The following is a 19,021-nucleotide window of genomic DNA, read 5'->3' on the forward strand; positions in this document are numbered from 1 at the left end:
ATATGTAGAGTTAACATGAGGGAAAATGGCATATTCCCCTATGAACTAGCTGTTCCCGGCTTTTTCACACATGAACTTTTAAGTCATGCCAAAAACCACATGAACAATGGAAAAATGACTTATTTTCCTATGAACTAATTGTTCCCGGCTATTTCACACACGAACTTTTACGCCATGCCAAAAGCCACATGAACAACTATATTTTTTTTAATTACATACACAAACTATCGATTTTAAACTAATTCCGCTAAAACCGTAAATGATGTTATTTAAAAGTTAACTTGGATTATATGATAGGAGGAGAGACGGTTTAATTTGGGTTGATAAAAACATAATACTACGTCGTTTTTTTTCTTCAACTTCTTCTTTTTGTCAACTTCTCTTCTTCTTCAAAAATCGTTTTACTTTTCATCAATTGGGGATAAAATTTATTATCATGCAAAAGAATAAAACATTTTACATGATGCATAAAGAAAGAAGAGAAGAAAATACTAACTTACCAATCTCCATGTATTGTCACAAGGAACTATAAAATTGGCGCAGTCTAGGACGCTTGGTTGGTTCCATAAGCGGATGTTACTCTCAGGTTCCGGTCCTGCAGAGATTTATATATTCTTCTCAATCCAGAAATTAATGTCATATGATCTCTTTATACGCTTTATGTCATATAACTCGAAAATATCTACCCCAACCGGTTACTATGTCATATAACTCGAAAATGCAGAATAATTTTTTTTATCCTCAATTGATGATTAAGAGTAAAAAGATTTCTGAAGAAGAAGAGCAGTTGACAAAAAGAAGAAGAAAAAAACGATATAGTATTATGTTTTTATCAACCTAAATGAAACCGACCCTCCACTCATAAACCAAGTTAACGTTTAAACAACACCATTTACGGTTTTGGGGGAATTAGTTTAAAATCGATATTTTGTGTATGTAATTCAAAAAAAAAGAATTGTTCATGTGGTTTTTGGCATGGCTTAAAAGTTTGTGTGTGAAATAGCCGAGAACAACTAATTCATAGGGGAATAAATTATTTTTCCGTTGTTCATGTGGTTTTTGGCATGACTTATAAGTTCGTGTGTGAAAAAGCCGGGAACAACTAGTTCATAGGGGAATGAGCCATTTTCCCGTTAACATGATAGTTAATGGTCAATATGAAACATGTAGTTATGTTATTTATATTATAATAAGTTTGTTTCGATGGGCAGCCACTTTTGACAATTTGATGATATATGTTTGCCAGGAAGCTCTCTTTCTCCTTATGACAACAAGAAATTTTGGGATCATATTTCCACTCCTGATGCCAAGCAATGATTGTTTTACGAAAATGCTATGTTTTAGTTTATCAATATGTATGAATATACATATATACAAGTATTTATAATTATAAGAAAGTTAAAACATAAAACCCATTAATAAAGTACTCTAAATATACGGAAATAAGGAAAATAAACGGTTATTGTTTTTAATCAAAACTAGAGTTTGATCCGCGCGTCCGCACAGATATTTATTTTCACGTTTTATATAAATGAATATTATTTAAGCGTTTATTGGTTTATATTTTAAATATTTATCATATTATAAAAATTTTATAAACACAACAATCAAATAGTTTAGGTGCTGTAAAAATAGTGATACATGTATGATACTAAACTTTCGAGAAATATTGATTTATTGATATGTTTGAGTAATATTTCTTTTAACATGAAATTGTTTTTCAAATGTAATAAGAATTTAAATATTTTGATCAGATATGGAGCATATGGTGAGATTTAGATACGTTAGAAAAGAATATTTGGTTATAAACATTAAACAGTGTTTTATAAGTAATTCAAAGATATTTAAATTATAATATTAATTTTTTTTGAAAATAATTAATAGTAATCAAAATGGTTAAACATATGTTTTAGAAAATTTTGAAATACATATAATCTTAGGCGAGATTTAATTATATTAAAAATAATATTCAGTTACAAATATTTCATAGTGTTCTATAAGTAGTTTAAAGATATTTAAATCTTAGCATATATAGATTTTATTGTTCAAAATAATTAATGGTAAGTTAAACATATATTTTAGGAATATTCATCATATTGTTTAATATCAAATTTAAACTTGAATTTTGGTCAAAAATAATTAATGGTAACATTATCCAAGTTTAATATTGTTAAAATCGATTTTAAATTTGAATATTCCCAAAAATTAGCTAATTTATTTTAGGAAATATATTAAATACGAAAATTAAGCTAAATTTGATTTAGGAAATGGTTTAGTAAATAGTAAAAGACAATGATTACTTAAAAATAAGTTCATTTAATTACTTCAATGACATATCATTGTAAATAAGTCAAAAAACTTAGGGGTATTTTATAATTGTACTTCTATTTTAATAATAGAGAATATATCTATGAGTGACATGCCATATGAGTAATTGTAACACAATTGATAGTATGCAAGATAGGGAAACGAAGATATGATATCAAAATTTTAAGATTATCCTTTTGCAAAATTTTTTTTATAAGAATTGTACAATCATGATTCATGTTAGAGTCATTATGGGAACTGAGCTTTAATGAAATTGTACGTACTAGGGTCGGCCCGGGCTACGTCCGGGTTTTTGTTTAAATTTTAATTTTAATTATATATTTAGATGTTTATTTTAATATATTATTTTAGGATCTATTATAAAATATAAGTAGCTATAAATAACCTTAATTTTTTGTTTTTATCATGAAAATAAGTTTTTTTTTGCATTTTCATTTTTATGTTATATTTTGTTATTTTTAAGATTATTTCTTGAAATATATATTCTGATTATGTATTTTTCGTGGTTTCCCTCAATATTTTATAATATTTCTTCAGCTTGAGTTTAATGATCGAAAACAGTTAAATTCACTCTTTTAAAATTTTTGGTGACCTTTCTTTGATGAAATGTAAAATAAGCAATAGGTTGTTGGATTCAATTATTTTTATTTTTAGCTTATTTTAATGTATATATTTTGTTATATTAAGTATTTTTGGTTATGTTATGTATTTCACTAAATTTTAATTATTTTATTTGTTAATAATTTGTTTATGTAGATTTTAAAAGCGTTTAGCTTTAATTATAAATTGTTTTATCGTCGTGGGTTTTCATAAAATTTCAATTCCTCTTTGTTTGATTTTTTGATTCAAAAAAATTAATTATATTAATTGATCTAAGATGGAGAGTAACATGCCTCTTGCTCGTCTCCTCATAATGCAGTACTATATTAATTAGACGGTACCTCAGTTTCTATTTAATTTAAAAACCTTCATTTTTCTTATAAAATTTATCTTATTTTACCAAATATTAGGTTATATTACATATTTAACTAAATTTTTGTTTGTTGAAATATTCTGCACCAAACTCAGGAAAATATAATTATAAATATGCTTAATCTTTTCTAATCAATCATGCAAATACGTTTCGACTTTGCTGATTATGTCGACAATGTGAGTACCCTAACATTAATCAGCTCACGGGTTGCAGAATTCGGTTCAACCTGTTTACACAACGACTTTAACTCAGCCAACTCAATATCTCTCCACCTCATAATCAGATCCATCATTTCCATCTCAAGCCTTCCTCGCAAGTTCTCTAGCTTAACCTTATCCATTTCTTTATCTTTCTTGCTACTCTATCTCATCCACCTCACTCTCTGCTTCTCTATCTCCACTCGTACCCAATTTTCCTCTCCTTCGGCTTCAACGCCTTCCTCCTCATCAACTCCTTCTCACACACGATCTTCACCAGATCATCCTACACACATTATGCTTCCTCTCTCATCTTCTTCACCTCTGCCGATACTCCTTCCACTCTCCTCTGCTTCTTGCTCGTCTCCTCAGTCTCTGACTCCGAACCCTCCGCCATTTCTGACTCTTCCTCTTCCTCACTCGCTGCGAGTCTCTCCAGTTTCCTGACTCCCCGCGTAAAACAGTTCTGCTGCTCCAAACGATGTTGACTCGTAACCTGACGCAGTTGGTCGAGATGGCTGCAGCGGTTGTGATAAGCATATATCTCTTCTCCTTAAAGAAGAGATGTTTAGAGTTGAGGAGCTTCTTGACCTCGTCTCTCAACTTGAGAGTGAGATGATTCATTGTCTCGAGCAAGCCTTCATTCTCCGAGACACGAAATGCTGTCCCTTTCTCGAGAATGTCATTCAAACCATTTTGCAAAGAGGAAAAACATAATTCCAAAAGCATAATTCTGATAAATATGAATCTAAGCACCACCGTGTTCAAAACAATGATGAACATGAGCTAAAAGGACTGGAAAAATCACAATTAAAAAAACGGATTCAAAACCGCAATGAGGTATAACATAAATGGAAACAAAAATTATGATTAATAAGCATCAAATCAATGATGAACATGACATTTATGAACGGATAAAAAATCATTATAAACAACCGGATCCAAAACCATATCGCAAAGAGGAGAAACATAATTCTGATAAATATAAATCTAAACACCTGTGAGATGATGAACAATGATGTACATGACTTTAAAAAACAGAATCACCTTAGCATCCAGGAGGAGCATCGCGTTTCTGGCTTCCTAAAACCTGAGCCCCTTCACGGTGGATGGACGTTGAGGATGAATAACGTCCAGACTTCAGATCAGCAAAAATAGTAGATAAGATAGCTATTTTTCTAAGAAAAATGTTTCCATTGAAGTAGGATTGCGGAGGATGATGTTTATGGGAAGAAGACATACCTTTTTATAGGTTAAGTTTCACCGTCTGGAAGGGAGAAGAGATGTATTGAATGATGAATCGTGGGTGGAGTGGGTCCAAGGAGTAAAGAACGATGTTAATGGCGCTGAACACTTAATTACATAACGTAACAGAGGCGATGAATAAGAAACGAAACGTCATGAAGGAGACGGACACAATGATTCCAAGCGAATATTTGAGACGTACAACCTCCATTGGAGTTTGACCTAATCTCAATTTCAGGGTACGATCAAGCGGAGAAGACGATGTTGAGAATATCGTACCTATTAGTTTTGTTTTATGAGCCCAAATGGTTTCCTACAGAACCCAAATTGTAGCTAAAGCCCGTATCAATTCAATTAATGAAACGCAATGTCGATGGTAGTGGACCCGTGTCGATACCATATGATTTGATTTTGTGACCTGGATGATGAGGTGGCTTTACCATGAGAGAGATAACTCTCTTTTATATATATAGATTCTTACGTTTAGTGGTTTGACTATTTTATTCCGTATTTTTTCAGTTTTGGAACGTTTATTCATTCTATAATGTTGTCAGTTGGAATGGAACCAATAAAAAAATACAAAATTAAGTTCTTGAAACATCATATGTGGTATGTACAGTTAATTAACAGCGTGCTACGTACGATAATGGCTGCATTTTAATTTGATTAAAGAAAGTCCAAATTGGTTAAGTACTGCTTCTAAACCCTACATTTTTTTTAAAAAAAGTTCTAAATCCTATATTGATCTCAGATATAACGATTTCTATATATATATATATATATATATATATATATATATATATATATACACACGGGTAGACTAAGTATCAGAACTGTAGTTGATAAATTTAGTGAGGGTTATTGGTTAGTGTATTTTAATAGATTTGAAAATCCAAACTAAAATTTTTTCATAGTCGGCACAACCAGAATATACAGACGCTTTTCTATATGTTTTTGGGAGTCATGTCTTGTAATTTAGGAGTCGCTTTTCAGTTTAAAGACCTTTTGGATCCATATGCAGACACATTGGTTGAACATAAACAACTAGATGATAGTATGTATGTGTGTGTGTCAGTGTGTGAGTAATTTCCACAACTATTAAGGTTGAAAGTTAACTTTAGATTTAATACTGAAAAACATAAGCACTAAAAGAACCGGTAGCTGGCAAAATATAAAAATAACTAGCTAGAGACATGCACCTCTATGCATAGACAAAGGCAAAATCGCTAGGTACAAACAATTTGGTTAATGGAAACGAAAAGAAATATAAAGATAGTTTTAGATTTGAGTAGTCATCGCTAAATGGTATTTGGTTCAAAACAATTACATTAACATTACAAACTCAAGAGGCTGCCGTTTGTATAAGACTAGGGGAGACTAATTAAGATATAAAACAGAAGTATTAGTAAATAATGATAATGTCTACATAACTATGAGTTGGGTCTAGCTAAATTATCGATATATTACCTTTTTATAAGTTATTATTGCTGTTGCATTTTAATATTGAAACAATATAAAATTGTTTGTCCAAAGCCAGAAGTGGCCTTTACCATCCTTTTCTTTCTTTTGGCTTGATGCTTAGTTAATTATTCTTAAATATTAAAAATTATCCGATTGGCTGGGTATTTGCACGAGATAGATTCAACTTACACATTAAAAAGCTATATATTCCATTTAAATTTCATTAAAACATTTTTTAGGTTCTTGACAGATCATTATCCAGATTCCAGAGTAGCCTTTAACGATGTGTAGCAGTCCTTTAATCGAGGCCTCTTGATTAACTATTTATAGAACACCCCAGCATAAGAGTAGTACACTAGACACAAAATTGACATATTTTATAACTTTTTTCTTTTTCTTTTTTGTAACATGACATATTTTATAACCATTTGTCATTTGTCAAGAAAACTTCCCTAATCACCGTTGACCTTTCTCACATCATCCCGGGAAGAAAACAATGTTTTAGCTGTTTTATATTGATATATTCAAAGTCATAAACATTTAATATAACCAGTGTCTTGATGTGACAATCTGTCAATCTTTACATGATTAATAAGTTGAGATACAAAGGCTTTGACTGTATCTATATATAGCACAACTAATGAAAGTGGAATATATTTTACTCCAAATTACGTTGCCAAGTTGCCAATCAAGTTAAACTGCATATTGTATATTTACTTTTGTTCCTATTCAAACAATAGAAAAGTTACAGTCATTGTTTCATTCAGTTTTGAGAGACGAACTCAGTTTCTTTATTTTTCCTCACTTTCTCTAATTTCTACTTTTTTATTTTACTCCAAAAGTTATCAATCACATTCAAAAAGAAAGGGTGAGGTTGACTGAGCTCAAACGAAGAAGTGAAATGGTTGCCGGGACATCTACAAATATACGTAAAAGTTAAAACGAATAGTTTCAATTTAGCAAGTTTTTGTAAAGGTTTTTCTCAAAAAAAAAAAAATTTGTAAAGTTTGAAATATTTCTAAATATAATTGAAAAAGTAAGTGTGTACTGTACTCCCAACTCCAGGTATTAATAAGTAACTTATCTGTAAATAGTTAACTCCGACATTTTTATTTTGGCTAAAATTCGTATATGGTTATTAATAAATTCATAAGTACTTCCAAAATGATCAGAACCAAGCAAGCAGCAGGGTGACATATGTGACTTGTAATTTGTTTGTAGCCTTTAAAGCTCTCTTTTTAGTTTTTACCAAAATGATACAAAAACAATTTTTAATGAGTTTTACAAATATTTTATAAAAATAAAATAAGACTACTTTATTATACTGAGATTGATCTTGATTACTACCTTTAGATCCTGAGAGCAATTTTAATGGTAAGATACTCAATATTATTATCTTACTAATCTAATATTATTATTTTTTGTAAAAATTAAGTTAAAAACTATACAATCATACCATTGAGTTTCTTATCATTAAAATAATATTATTATTTAATTTAACATTTATTAATATAAATTAGTTTAGGAAAAATATTTTTAAAACTTATCTTAAACTAAAATATGATAAAAGAGTTACAATATTTTAAATAACACAAACAAACATAAATTACATAACAACTTATAAAAACAAAACCTAAAAGTCATAAAACAAAATATCAAACGACAATCCAAATTATAATTAACTAAGCTTTAATCTTCACTTGATAATGTGCCAAACTTTTGCCATAATTACACATAATTATTTTATATCTCAAATCTTAGTAATTTTTTTTTCAAATTTTATAGTTGTTAGTACTATTATATATTAATTAAAAGCCTAATACTGTTATTGTGTTAAACTTCAATCATTTCAATTTAAATTTGTATTAATATAGAATTTTAACCTATGAATAATAGATCTTGTTACATAGATAATTTTATTTTAAGATTTATATAAAATTGTAAAAATATTTTTAATATCATATAAAGTATACAATGGAAGTTTAAAGTATTAAGTATAGATGTTTTTATTTTGTTAATAGTAATTTTACCCAATTACATAGTGACATGTGTCACGTTCATAGAGTTTTAAAAAACATTCTAAGGGCATCAAGATTGATAGTTTCTCAACAAAATTAAATAATTATGTAATATTTAAAAAGAGAGAGAGTGTAAAAAATTTGATAAACGATTCTTCCTAAATGAACTATCAAAAAAATTTGAGAGACTACTTAGTCATTTACTTCTTTTTAATTAGTACACCTTTTATTAAATAATTAATTCTAATTACAGAAGTAAACTATGAATATAATAATTTAAAGAAACCAATGTTAAGAAACTTACTAATGCAAATGCTCTAAGTATTACGGCTGAAACCTCTTGAGTTTCTAAGAAAAAAAAATAAATTAATATTATAATTATTTTTGTGTTTTACAATTTTTTGAAACAATGACTGATTAACACATGTACTTTGGAAGTTGGTAAAAGTTCTAAAAAGTTGTAAGATTAGAACTTTTATGTTTTCTCTTTCTTTATTTTGTTGATTTTTCATTTATTTTAATTGTTAAAGACCTCTTACCATTCCCTCGTTCGAGTTGGTTTAAGAGCAACATTAGTGATGGTTTCTCCACAAATATCTTAAGATTTAAATTGGAGTTGTTCACTATGGTAAAACCGAACCGTACCGAACCATACCGAACCGAACCGAATCGAAATAGACAATATGGTTTTGTTTTGGTATATACCATATAAACCGAATGAATATAATTTTATAAAAACCATAGGATTTGGATATATTTGGTATATAACCGATTAAACCGAATAAACCGAACAAAACGATTAAAAGTAGAAACATGTAAATATGTATCTATTTTATAACAATACATGAAAATCTATTTGTTACAAAAGTTAAATTTGTGTTAATAACTATTACCATAATTTTATAGTAATAAAGAACCTTAATTTGTAAAACACTTGAACTATAATTAAATAACAATACATCGCAATTCAGACATCTTATTTTCTAAGTCTTCTTTTGATCTTTTTGCTTTATTTTAGTCTTCACTAGATTAATATGAAGATTATAAATTTGATGGACAATAATTAATGAAAATTTTTCACAACTTTTTTCTTATTTGTAAACAAACAGAGTTTCGTGTTCAATTGAAAAAATATGACTTTAATGAACACTAAATATGGAAGAGTGGAAAAACTTTTCTTTCATGTTTTTGTTTTGTTTCATATTTTTATTTTCAAAATTTCAAGTTTTGATTTTAGTTATAGATTTGATTATTTTATTTGATAGTAGAAGTATTTTTACTTTTTTGTTCATTAATTTGAACATGTAATATATTTTTAATAAATGAATGTGTTGACAATATGACACTAAAATTCATATAATATGATCTCAAACTAAATAATTATGTTTTTTGGTATAAAACCGAATAAACCGAAAATCGATGGTATATAAACCAAACCGAACCGAAGTAAATATGGATTTAAAATAGTAGTTATATTTTACTAACCGAAATACCGAAAACCGAAAAAAACCGAACCTAAACCGAACCGATATCCGGATTGAACACTGCTAATTTAAATACTAAAAGAAATTGAAAAGTGGAGAGAAGAAGTCAAAAAGAGCAAGGAGCCTCTTCTGCCTCCAGAGACTCAACAAGAAAGTACAAAGACGTCTCTACCCATTTGTCTCTTTCCTATTGGTTCAACTTATTTTGTTTTAAATTTTATTAACAAAACTAAAATAAATTAATATTATGTATGGTAGATACTCTTTGGAAGAGACGCTACCGATGCGAAAGCTCTAAACCCCTCTTTTCTAAGCTTCGATTCTAGTCCTATTCATCTAACTTTTATGTTTTTATTTATTTTTATTACATTTTTTTAGGAAACTCATTTACATTCTCTCGTTGGAGCTGCTCCAAGAAAGCGGTCTTACCACAACTGATATATTTGTATTATAACATTTAGTTTTAGTAGTTAATCTATCCATTACAAAATTTAAAGGTTCAAACCATGAGAATATTCGTGGGTTTTGTAATGAATCCTTCTACTTTTGTAAATGCATGACACTACACATATGAGTCATGACACATATCAATAATTGGTCATACGGAAATCCCCTAGCATCAAAAGTTATTTCGGTTGAAAACTATCGTACTCAATAACTCTAAAATAAAGATTTTGGTGGTTGGTCCTGATATTATCTTGTCAACATGTCTCCTTTTTTTTACATCCTCTTGAAAGTGATTTCATGCCAATGAAAACAAGTTGATTGTCAAGTTATAAAAATATTAACATTTTAACATAACAAAACTAAAGAGTAAGCATTTTAAAACCTAACCAAGTTGTTTGAGATAGTTTTCATGGCATTAAATAAAGGAGACAAGGGGTGATAAAAAAGAAAATAAAGGAGACAAGGTGAAAAAAAAAACAGGCACCAAAGCCCTTAAACGAGCTAGGTGATGGATGACGTCATCCCAACTCATCACCGTGATATCAGCAGAGCTCTGGTGAGCCAATGGGAGTGTAAATAACCCGTCTCTTTACCATTATACCCTTGAATCCCTAAATAATTCATAAGCAAGTTTTATCATATTCCTATTATACCCTCCACACCATTTATATATCTCTCTTTCTCTATCGCCTCTCTTTCTTAAGCATCTTCCTCTGATTATTTTTTCATCTTCAAAGTTCAAATCATCATACCAAAAAACCCTAAAAGAAATCACATATACATTATATTCTTGTACCAAAAATATGGACTCAGATAGTAACAATACCAAATCCGTTAAGAGAAACGTTGTGGACCAACTTGTTGAAGGCTACGAATCCGCTACTCAGCTTCAGCTTCTCCTCTCTCGTCAACAATCTAGTCACCACATCGATCAGACTCGTATTGTCTCTGGAGATCCGGATCCAGTAAATAAGCTCATGGGTAAGATCTTGGATTCTTTCCACAAAACCATATCGGTTCTTGATTCTTTTGACCAAGTCGCCAACGTCTCCGTCGTCCTTGAGGGTTCACGGAATACTTCATGCGGCGATGATTCAACTCCGGTGAGTTGCAACGGTGGAGATTCGGGCGATAGTAGAAAGAGACTTGGAGTTGGTAAAAGTAAAAGAGGATGCTACACTAGAAAGTAAGTGAAAAGTTGAATTCATTTTATATATTTTCTCATCCGTGTTTAATGATTTAATCTAATTTTTATGTGAATATTTTAAAAAACTTTTCATTACAAGTTGCTAATTTTGTCTGTGGATTCCATCATATATTGTGGTAAAGGTTAAATGACATGGTACTTGGACTTGGATCTGTTTCTCTTATCATGGAATAGTGATATAGATTGTATGAGTATGATTGATTGGATTGGACTAACCAATTTTTTTTGTTTCAATTAGTGTTTGTAATTAGTATACTTATTCACGGTGGATCTGTATTACAAGAACATATTAATTTGCCAAAATGGTTTAGACACTGATTAATAAATTTCTTACTTTTAACTATCTACAGAAAGAGATCACATACTTGGACTGTGGAAGCTAGAAGAATTGATGAAGATATATATGCTTGGAGGAAATATGGACAAAAGCAGATTCTTAACTCCAAGTTCCCAAGGTCCTTTGTCCTTACTCCTCATATACATGATAGATATATAATGCATATATACATGGTCAAATCATTTTCATCTTATAACGAGCATCCCAAACCAAGAATTTATCAATCTAATCTAGAATCTAGTACTTTGTTAATTCTGCAGTGGTCTAAATCATTGTACATTTCAATGTTTTCCAGAAGTTACTTTAGATGCACACACAAGCCAACACAAGGATGCAATGCAACAAAGCAAGTTCAGAAACATGAGCAAGACCCTTCTTTGTTTCAAATCACTTACATTGGCCACCATACATGTAACGTTAGTGACGAAACACAAGCAAAGACCGAGCCTCTTGATCTCGAAATAGTATTGGATTCGGACAATAATAAATTGGCAGCAACCATTTCTCAGGACCATGTGGATCCATATATACAAGAGCAAGGGAACGACATCAGTAGCCTGATCGGAGTAGGCGCAAGCATGGTGAAGGAGGAGGATTATAACAATGGTGATCAGAATAATGACTATTGTGAGGGTTCTTCCACATATAGTGATTTGTCATTGGTTTGGCCAGACGTGATGATGTCTGATGATCGTCAACATCATCAGAATCACTTCTATCACGGTGAAGCTAGTACTACCACTTCTTATCAATTCTCTTTCATTGACAACGATCAATTCTCCTCCTTATTTGATTCCTACTGCTCTTACGAAGGAACAAGTGCTATATGAACATCCGAATCCTGATTAATATATTGTAGTTAGGTTATATAATATTTTCTCTTCCTCTCTCTTTGAATATGTTTAGTGGAATGTAATATTTTTGATGTATGTTTGTTATAATTCTGTTTCGACATTTCTATTGTTTCATTTTCTTTGTTATAGTAAGTCTGATTCTTGACTAAATAGTTTTTTTCTTTCTCACAAGTTCATTTTGGATAAATCATAGGTCGGCCGTAAAGGTGATACAACTTTTGATTAAAGGATATATAGCCTATGAAACTTAATTAGAATATAAGCCAAGATCCAACTGCGACGCTCCCACTATACCATTGTTTTGCCTATTTGATTGTTAGTGTTTCTATTGTTGGATTCAATAATTTTTAATATTTATGATATTGCGTAAATTAAGAGAGCAAAGAAACTTATCCATTCACATTGCGGCTACGAATGTTTGGTGGTAAAAGGAAAAAAAAAGAGACAAATGCATCTCGCAACTGTCGTGTTTTGTCTTTTTTTTTGTTGCCCTTACATAACAATCACCCTATACATTAGGGCATTAATCAATGCTTGCCGCAACAATACAACATAACCGTACACGAACCCTTTTATACAAAACTAAATCTATGTCACTCCTGTGACGTACGGATCCTTGAAAATTTTAAACTTAACATAGATAAATCGATAAAAACTTGCTAGATTTTATCGACATATTTTAAAAAATTGTTCATAAATTAAACTAATTTACGTGTGATAGTTAAGAAAGATTGTTTTTTTTAAAAAAAAAATAGTTCAGTAAAATAATTAATTAATAAGATATATGAATCTTGGATCGGATATATACTTGATTGCGTTATATGATTGAGTCTTTCTTTTGTGTGTTTCAGAACAAAAAACTAAACTAAAAGACGGAAATTTGGCTGTATAACGCAAAAAAATATAATTCACTTACTAGTCAATTGTCCTACTTTTCACTGTTTCTTGTGCTTTTTATATAATATTGTCATATTACCTTTGATTGCAATCGGTAAAAACTGCAAGTCAATTTCTTTTTAATAATGTTAGGTTCCAAAAATTCTTCGTGTCCATTACAGAATCAGATACCCTCACATAGTTTATTTTCCCTTTCGAAGTGCGTTGCAAAGGGGACATCATCTCCGCTTCTGAAATCTATTGCAAGACGACGGTGTTACAATTGAAGTAGCGAGAAAGAGCAATCCGAACATCTTTTCCTTCTCAGATTTGTGGGATCGTTGATGAAATTGTATTGTCTATGTTGATGGTGAAGGAGTATAGTGGATAATAGAGTTTCAAAGACGAGTGGTGTCTGCAACAAAGTTAATCGGAGAAGATGAACTGTATATATTATGTTAATATACTATTTTATTATGTTTCATTCCATATGATGGTTACTAAAAAGTGTTCTATTTTGTTTAAAAATACAGTTTTAACTTTTTAAGGTTTTCGTTACATATTTTTGAACCTGTAAAATTCGCTCTATGATCTATATTGTATAGTTTAATATTACATAATAATATAATATAGTTTAATATTACATAATATTATGTACTTTTTATATTTTGATATTTGAGTTTAGAATTTATATTTATGTTAGGGTTTAGTGATTATAGTTTAGGGTTTAGTATTCTAGAAAGCGAAGGGGTATGGTTGGGGTTAGCATTAACTTCTTCCATGCAATCATAGACATTTACTAACTTCACCAGTAAATACTATGTCATTTTTTTCCATTCTATTTGGGTTTAAGATTTATATTTGGGTTAGGGTTTATATTTGGGTAGGGTTTAGTGATTAAAGTTGGTTTATATTTGGGTTTAGGGTTTAATGATTAGGTTTTACGACTTAGTATTTAGTAGGTGAGGGTATGGTTGAGATCAACATTAACTTATTCCATGCAATTATATATGTTTCATAATTTCACCAATATGTACTATGCTATATATTTTGTTCTATTCTATTTGGATTTATGGTTTATACTTGGGTTTATGATTTATATTTGGGTTTATAGTTTAGTAACTAGAGTTTAGAGTTTAGTAATTAGGGTTTAGAGTTTCTTATTTATGAATTGGGGTTGGGATAGTGTTTAGTATTTAACGATTGTGGATGTTGTTGCATCTTTCTATACTATTTTGGCGATATGGAATGGAACACTACGTACATATGTATGTGGTCAATAAACGTGTAACGTGGATGACTCTTTTCTTTCATATGACATAGTTTTAAGTCACTCTTCACCATATATTATTTGTGATATGCCATGTTTACCGGGTAACTATAAGTAGAAATGATATAACCGACTAATTTTGGGTGTAAATGTTAGATTCTTCGTTATGTCAAAATCAATGTTATCTACCTAATTTCACTTTTAAATTTGGTTAGATGGCAAATAAGCCCTTCATTCAATACCTTAAACATCTTTTACATGTCACACTATACTGTTATAAAATAATAGAGGATAAAGTGTCTTCTCTGTCGGCGTAGCAAATGCACATGATAAACACAAGGGCAAAACAAAGGCCCATGCATGATGAATAGTGATGGTGGAGGGACCAAAACATCCACTCGAATAGCTGATTTTGACACTGTTCAGACCATTTTACTAATTTGGATTCTTTAGTCTGAAAATAAGACAACAGCAAAAAGGAAGAAACACCAACAAGTTCATGCCAATTTGTGAGATATTGACAAAATAAAAATTTGCCCCTAATTTTAATTTATTTTAAATATAATGATATTGCATTATTATTAAGAAAAAAAAGATACTGCATTAGTTCTGTAAGAAAATGTTCCTTGTACTGAAAAAGTGTGCACAACATATTATGAGATATTATTATTACTGTCCCTTTTCTTTGCGTCAGAAATTCTGATTTTACTTCATGTTCTATTTCAGAGTCAATTAAATCTCTTTAAACTAAAATTGAAATGATTTTGCTAAAAACAAAATTTGATGAAATGAGCTCCTTTAAGAGATTTGTATGGAATAGGGACCTTTAAAAAATATCATGGTATAAATAAGTTCTTAAAATCTTTATGTAAATAGTATTTTGTCACTAAAACGAAATATCAAAACCCTATCACTATTTTTTTTTATCAATTTGAAGCACTGGCATTGAAAAAAAAATGTTGTCAGCACCTTAAAAACAATTGATTTTTCTAATAATTACATTTTATTTTAACGCGTAAATTTGTCATTTTTATTGTCACCTGAAAATATATGCTAATTTGAATAATTATATTGAGAATGAGAAGAAAACTATGGAAATAATTTAAATACCCTAACAACCCCATTTAGTAACAAAACACTTCCAAATTTTGTAAAAAGCGAACTAGTTTAAAAGAATTGGTTTCCCATTAGATCCCAAACTAGAATCACGTGTAATAATTAATAAATTAAATTAAACATGTCCTTTTTCTGTAGATATATATATGAATCATATATATATGTCTCCGTCTTCCGGTCTCTGGTATTCTATTTGTCTCCGTCTCCGTCTTCTTGCCTCCGGTAACAGTGATGATGATGAGGTGGATCATTGCAAGGAAATATGAAATCCATGTTGTCCCCAATCCCGCCGCTACCGAGCATCATAGCTTCCGCCATGTCGAAGAAGGGACCGTAGTCAACGGGATGGCTAGTTGTGGCCGTAGTTGTGATTGGAGCGGTGGGGGCAGCAGCAGAAGCGGTGGGAGCGGTTGAGTAGATGTGGCAAGTGTGTGAGCCACGGTAAGTGACTCTGAAGGTGAAAGGATCGTCGTTGAGGCGTTGGACTTGCTTCTTGGCTGGACAATTGTATAACTTTTGGTGGGTGCATCTATAGTACGCTCTGAACATCATTTAAATAGGTATATATATTTTTTTAATTTCTTTATATATGATTAGGACATTTTCGTTGCTCAAAAAAATGATTAGGACATTTTCAACCTATTCCAATGATATGATAAGCAAATAGCTATTTAATAAATTTAGAAAAAATGATTTGTATGATTTGATAACGAGACCTAAGAACGATATATTACTTTATAACATCAAAGTTTCAACTTTCAACTAATAATAAGGTTATTTGGTCATTCTAATAAACTTGGTGATTAAGAGACTGATTACAACATGTTGATGTGATCTAAATGTGTGTTTCTTGGTTAGTTAACTAACTAAAGGAACGCCTTTTTGTGACGTTGATAGTTTCATCAACATGTTGACGATCAAAAGTATTATTCTAGAATTCGTTTTGGTCTGCAACTAAACTTGGGTTATTAGTAAAGTTTTTATTTACCTAGGAAACTTAGAGTGAAGAATTTCCTTTTGACCGTATTTACGCCAAGTATGGTTATCATCAGGAGGTAGATCTGTGTTTCCCGACCTTAACGCCGGCACCAACACCGTTTGTTCTTCTCCTTCGTTTTTCCTACGTACTCATTAGTACACACATTGGAATCGAATCTTAGTATATTTTATTTTCATTTAACAATTTTCCAAAATAACATATAATTATTTGAAAGTTTAAACATGAATCGAATTCTTAAAAGATTTAGTCTACTGAATTTTTTTTAAGATTTAGCTAGACTTGTTCTTGCTCTAACTTCTTTTATTAAAAAAAAAAACATGATAGATGCGTTTTATGATTTTATCCAATATCACAATTTATAAATGGACAACTTTTAAAAATCCCGTATTTTTCTATTTCATTTTCTAAAACTGCCATCTAGATTTCTAAATATATCATGAACTTTAGGTCTAAGAATGAATGAGTTTTTTTTAGAATGAATGATTTTAGAATACCTTATATCCTTAAAATGAATGATTTCTAAAAGCTTGCGAAAGAGTCAAAAGTGATTTTAAAACAAAGTCTACACTACACCTAACCTTTGTAGTATTACCCTTTTTAAAACCATTTCAAAGTTGTGGTATTTTTTTGAAACGAACACTTGGTTTCATTGTAATTTAATTTTACGGTATTAAAAAACTTATATCATTTCTACCACAAAAGAAAAACACTACAATGTTTCTACTTTTTACCTTCTACGTTGCCTTGGCGTGGAGGAACCGCTACCGGAGCCACCTGATCTTTCCGTAGCCGTCAAATTTCTTCCGCCGTCACCATCAACAGCCATGAGCTGCCTTTGAGTCACGGCTTCGGTTCCATGAGATGACGTGGACCCACCATACCTTAACCAATACTCCTGCATCAGATCCGGTTCAATCTGCATTAGCATCCGGTCTGAGCAAGAAGAGATCACCGGTTTGACTTGGTTCATTGCGGTCTCCGAGTTCCTGATCACAAGGACTATCCTCAACCGCTCTTTTGCATCATCAAATGTCTTTGTGATCTCGTCGAGAGAGGTGGACAGAGATTCCGGTGACTTTTCCTGTAAGCTTGACTTAAGCTCATCAACCAGTTTCATTCCGTGGAAGATAATTGACATTACCTCTTCCATTTGTAACTTAAGTTTTTTTTTCGGGTATGAGTTAACACATATATTAGGGCATGTATATATAGACTAATATAAATAACGGTTACTGCTAACAGTTAACTTCGATGTTGGTTCCAACTCTATTGAAATTCTTAACATGCAGATTATTCAAAGATTGTGATTGTTGTTTTCTTGAGACGACATCATTTTTTGCACAAAAAAAATTCTTTTATATACGGTTAATGTTACAGTGTTTATATTTTGGAAATATCACCCGAGTTTGAAATGTTTTCCCACTAATGTCACAGATATATATCATATGTTTTGATAAAAAAAAAAGCTATATCATATATTACCGGAATACTATATAAATTACATGGAGCGAAACTCAAATATATATATTTTCCACGTAATTATGATTTTGTTTTAATAGAAGCTCGAATCCCGTGGGAGTGTTGTAGATGTGATCTTGCACTACTTATTTTAGCTTAAGCCTGAGCGTTCGGATACCCGTTCACATTCGGATTAGGTTTTTGGGATTTCGGTTCTTTTTTATAACACCTTCTAGATCACATTCTTGTAAATTTGAAAGTATGGGTCAGGTTCGGATATAACACATCAGGTTCGGATCGGTTTTGTATCACATCATAGAACTCATAAAGTAACCATATATCATTTGGATTCGGGTTATATCGGATCGGTTCGGATATACCCGAAATGAAATCTAAAATTAAAAAACAAAGCATAAGAAATATATACTTATTTATATATAATTAAGTATTTAAAGTAGTTATTTAAAATTTAAATATTTATTGTTAGATACCATATCAAAATAAATATGAAATTGAATATTTGAAATATATATTCATGTTTCATATAATTACATTGTATATTAGTTTGGACATTCGGACCGGTTTTTTCGGATCGATATCTTTTCAGATTTTTTTATTTTTTCGGTTTTTCGGGTTACCCGTTCGGATTCAGTTAATAACACTTCGGGTTCGGATATGTTTTGTACCACCTTACAAGATCCATTTGGGTATTTTTTACATTTCGGACCGGGTACGGATCAGATTTTTCAG

General features: G+C 30.6%; 2 protein-coding genes across 2 annotated transcripts; one reads left to right on the forward strand and one right to left on the reverse strand.

Annotated features, from left to right (window-relative positions):
- The first annotated feature begins 9,883 nt into the window (after positions 1–9,883).
- LOC106385520 (probable WRKY transcription factor 54) lies at positions 9,884–12,702 on the forward strand. The gene is made up of 3 exons (XM_013825435.3): positions 9,884–11,339; positions 11,711–11,815; positions 11,993–12,702. Exons 1-3 carry the CDS (start codon positions 10,957–10,959, stop codon positions 12,525–12,527), a joined length of 1,023 nt encoding a protein of 340 aa, XP_013680889.2. The 5' UTR covers positions 9,884–10,956; the 3' UTR covers positions 12,528–12,702.
- A 3,085-nt stretch (positions 12,703–15,787) lies between these two features.
- Positions 15,788–18,569, reverse strand: LOC106385774 (WRKY transcription factor 55-like). The gene is made up of 3 exons (XM_013825676.3): positions 17,545–18,569; positions 16,802–16,933; positions 15,788–16,354 (listed from the first exon to the last, which is right to left on the reverse strand). The coding sequence occupies exons 1-3, from the start codon at positions 17,961–17,963 to the stop codon at positions 16,003–16,005; spliced, it is 903 nt and encodes a 300-aa protein (XP_013681130.2). The 5' UTR covers positions 17,964–18,569; the 3' UTR covers positions 15,788–16,002.
- Positions 18,570–19,021: the final 452 nt, after the last annotated feature.

The sequence above is a fragment of the Brassica napus genome, chromosome C3, assembly GCF_020379485.1.
Source record: "Brassica napus cultivar Da-Ae chromosome C3, Da-Ae, whole genome shotgun sequence".
Taxonomy (NCBI): Eukaryota; Viridiplantae; Streptophyta; class Magnoliopsida; order Brassicales; family Brassicaceae; genus Brassica; species Brassica napus.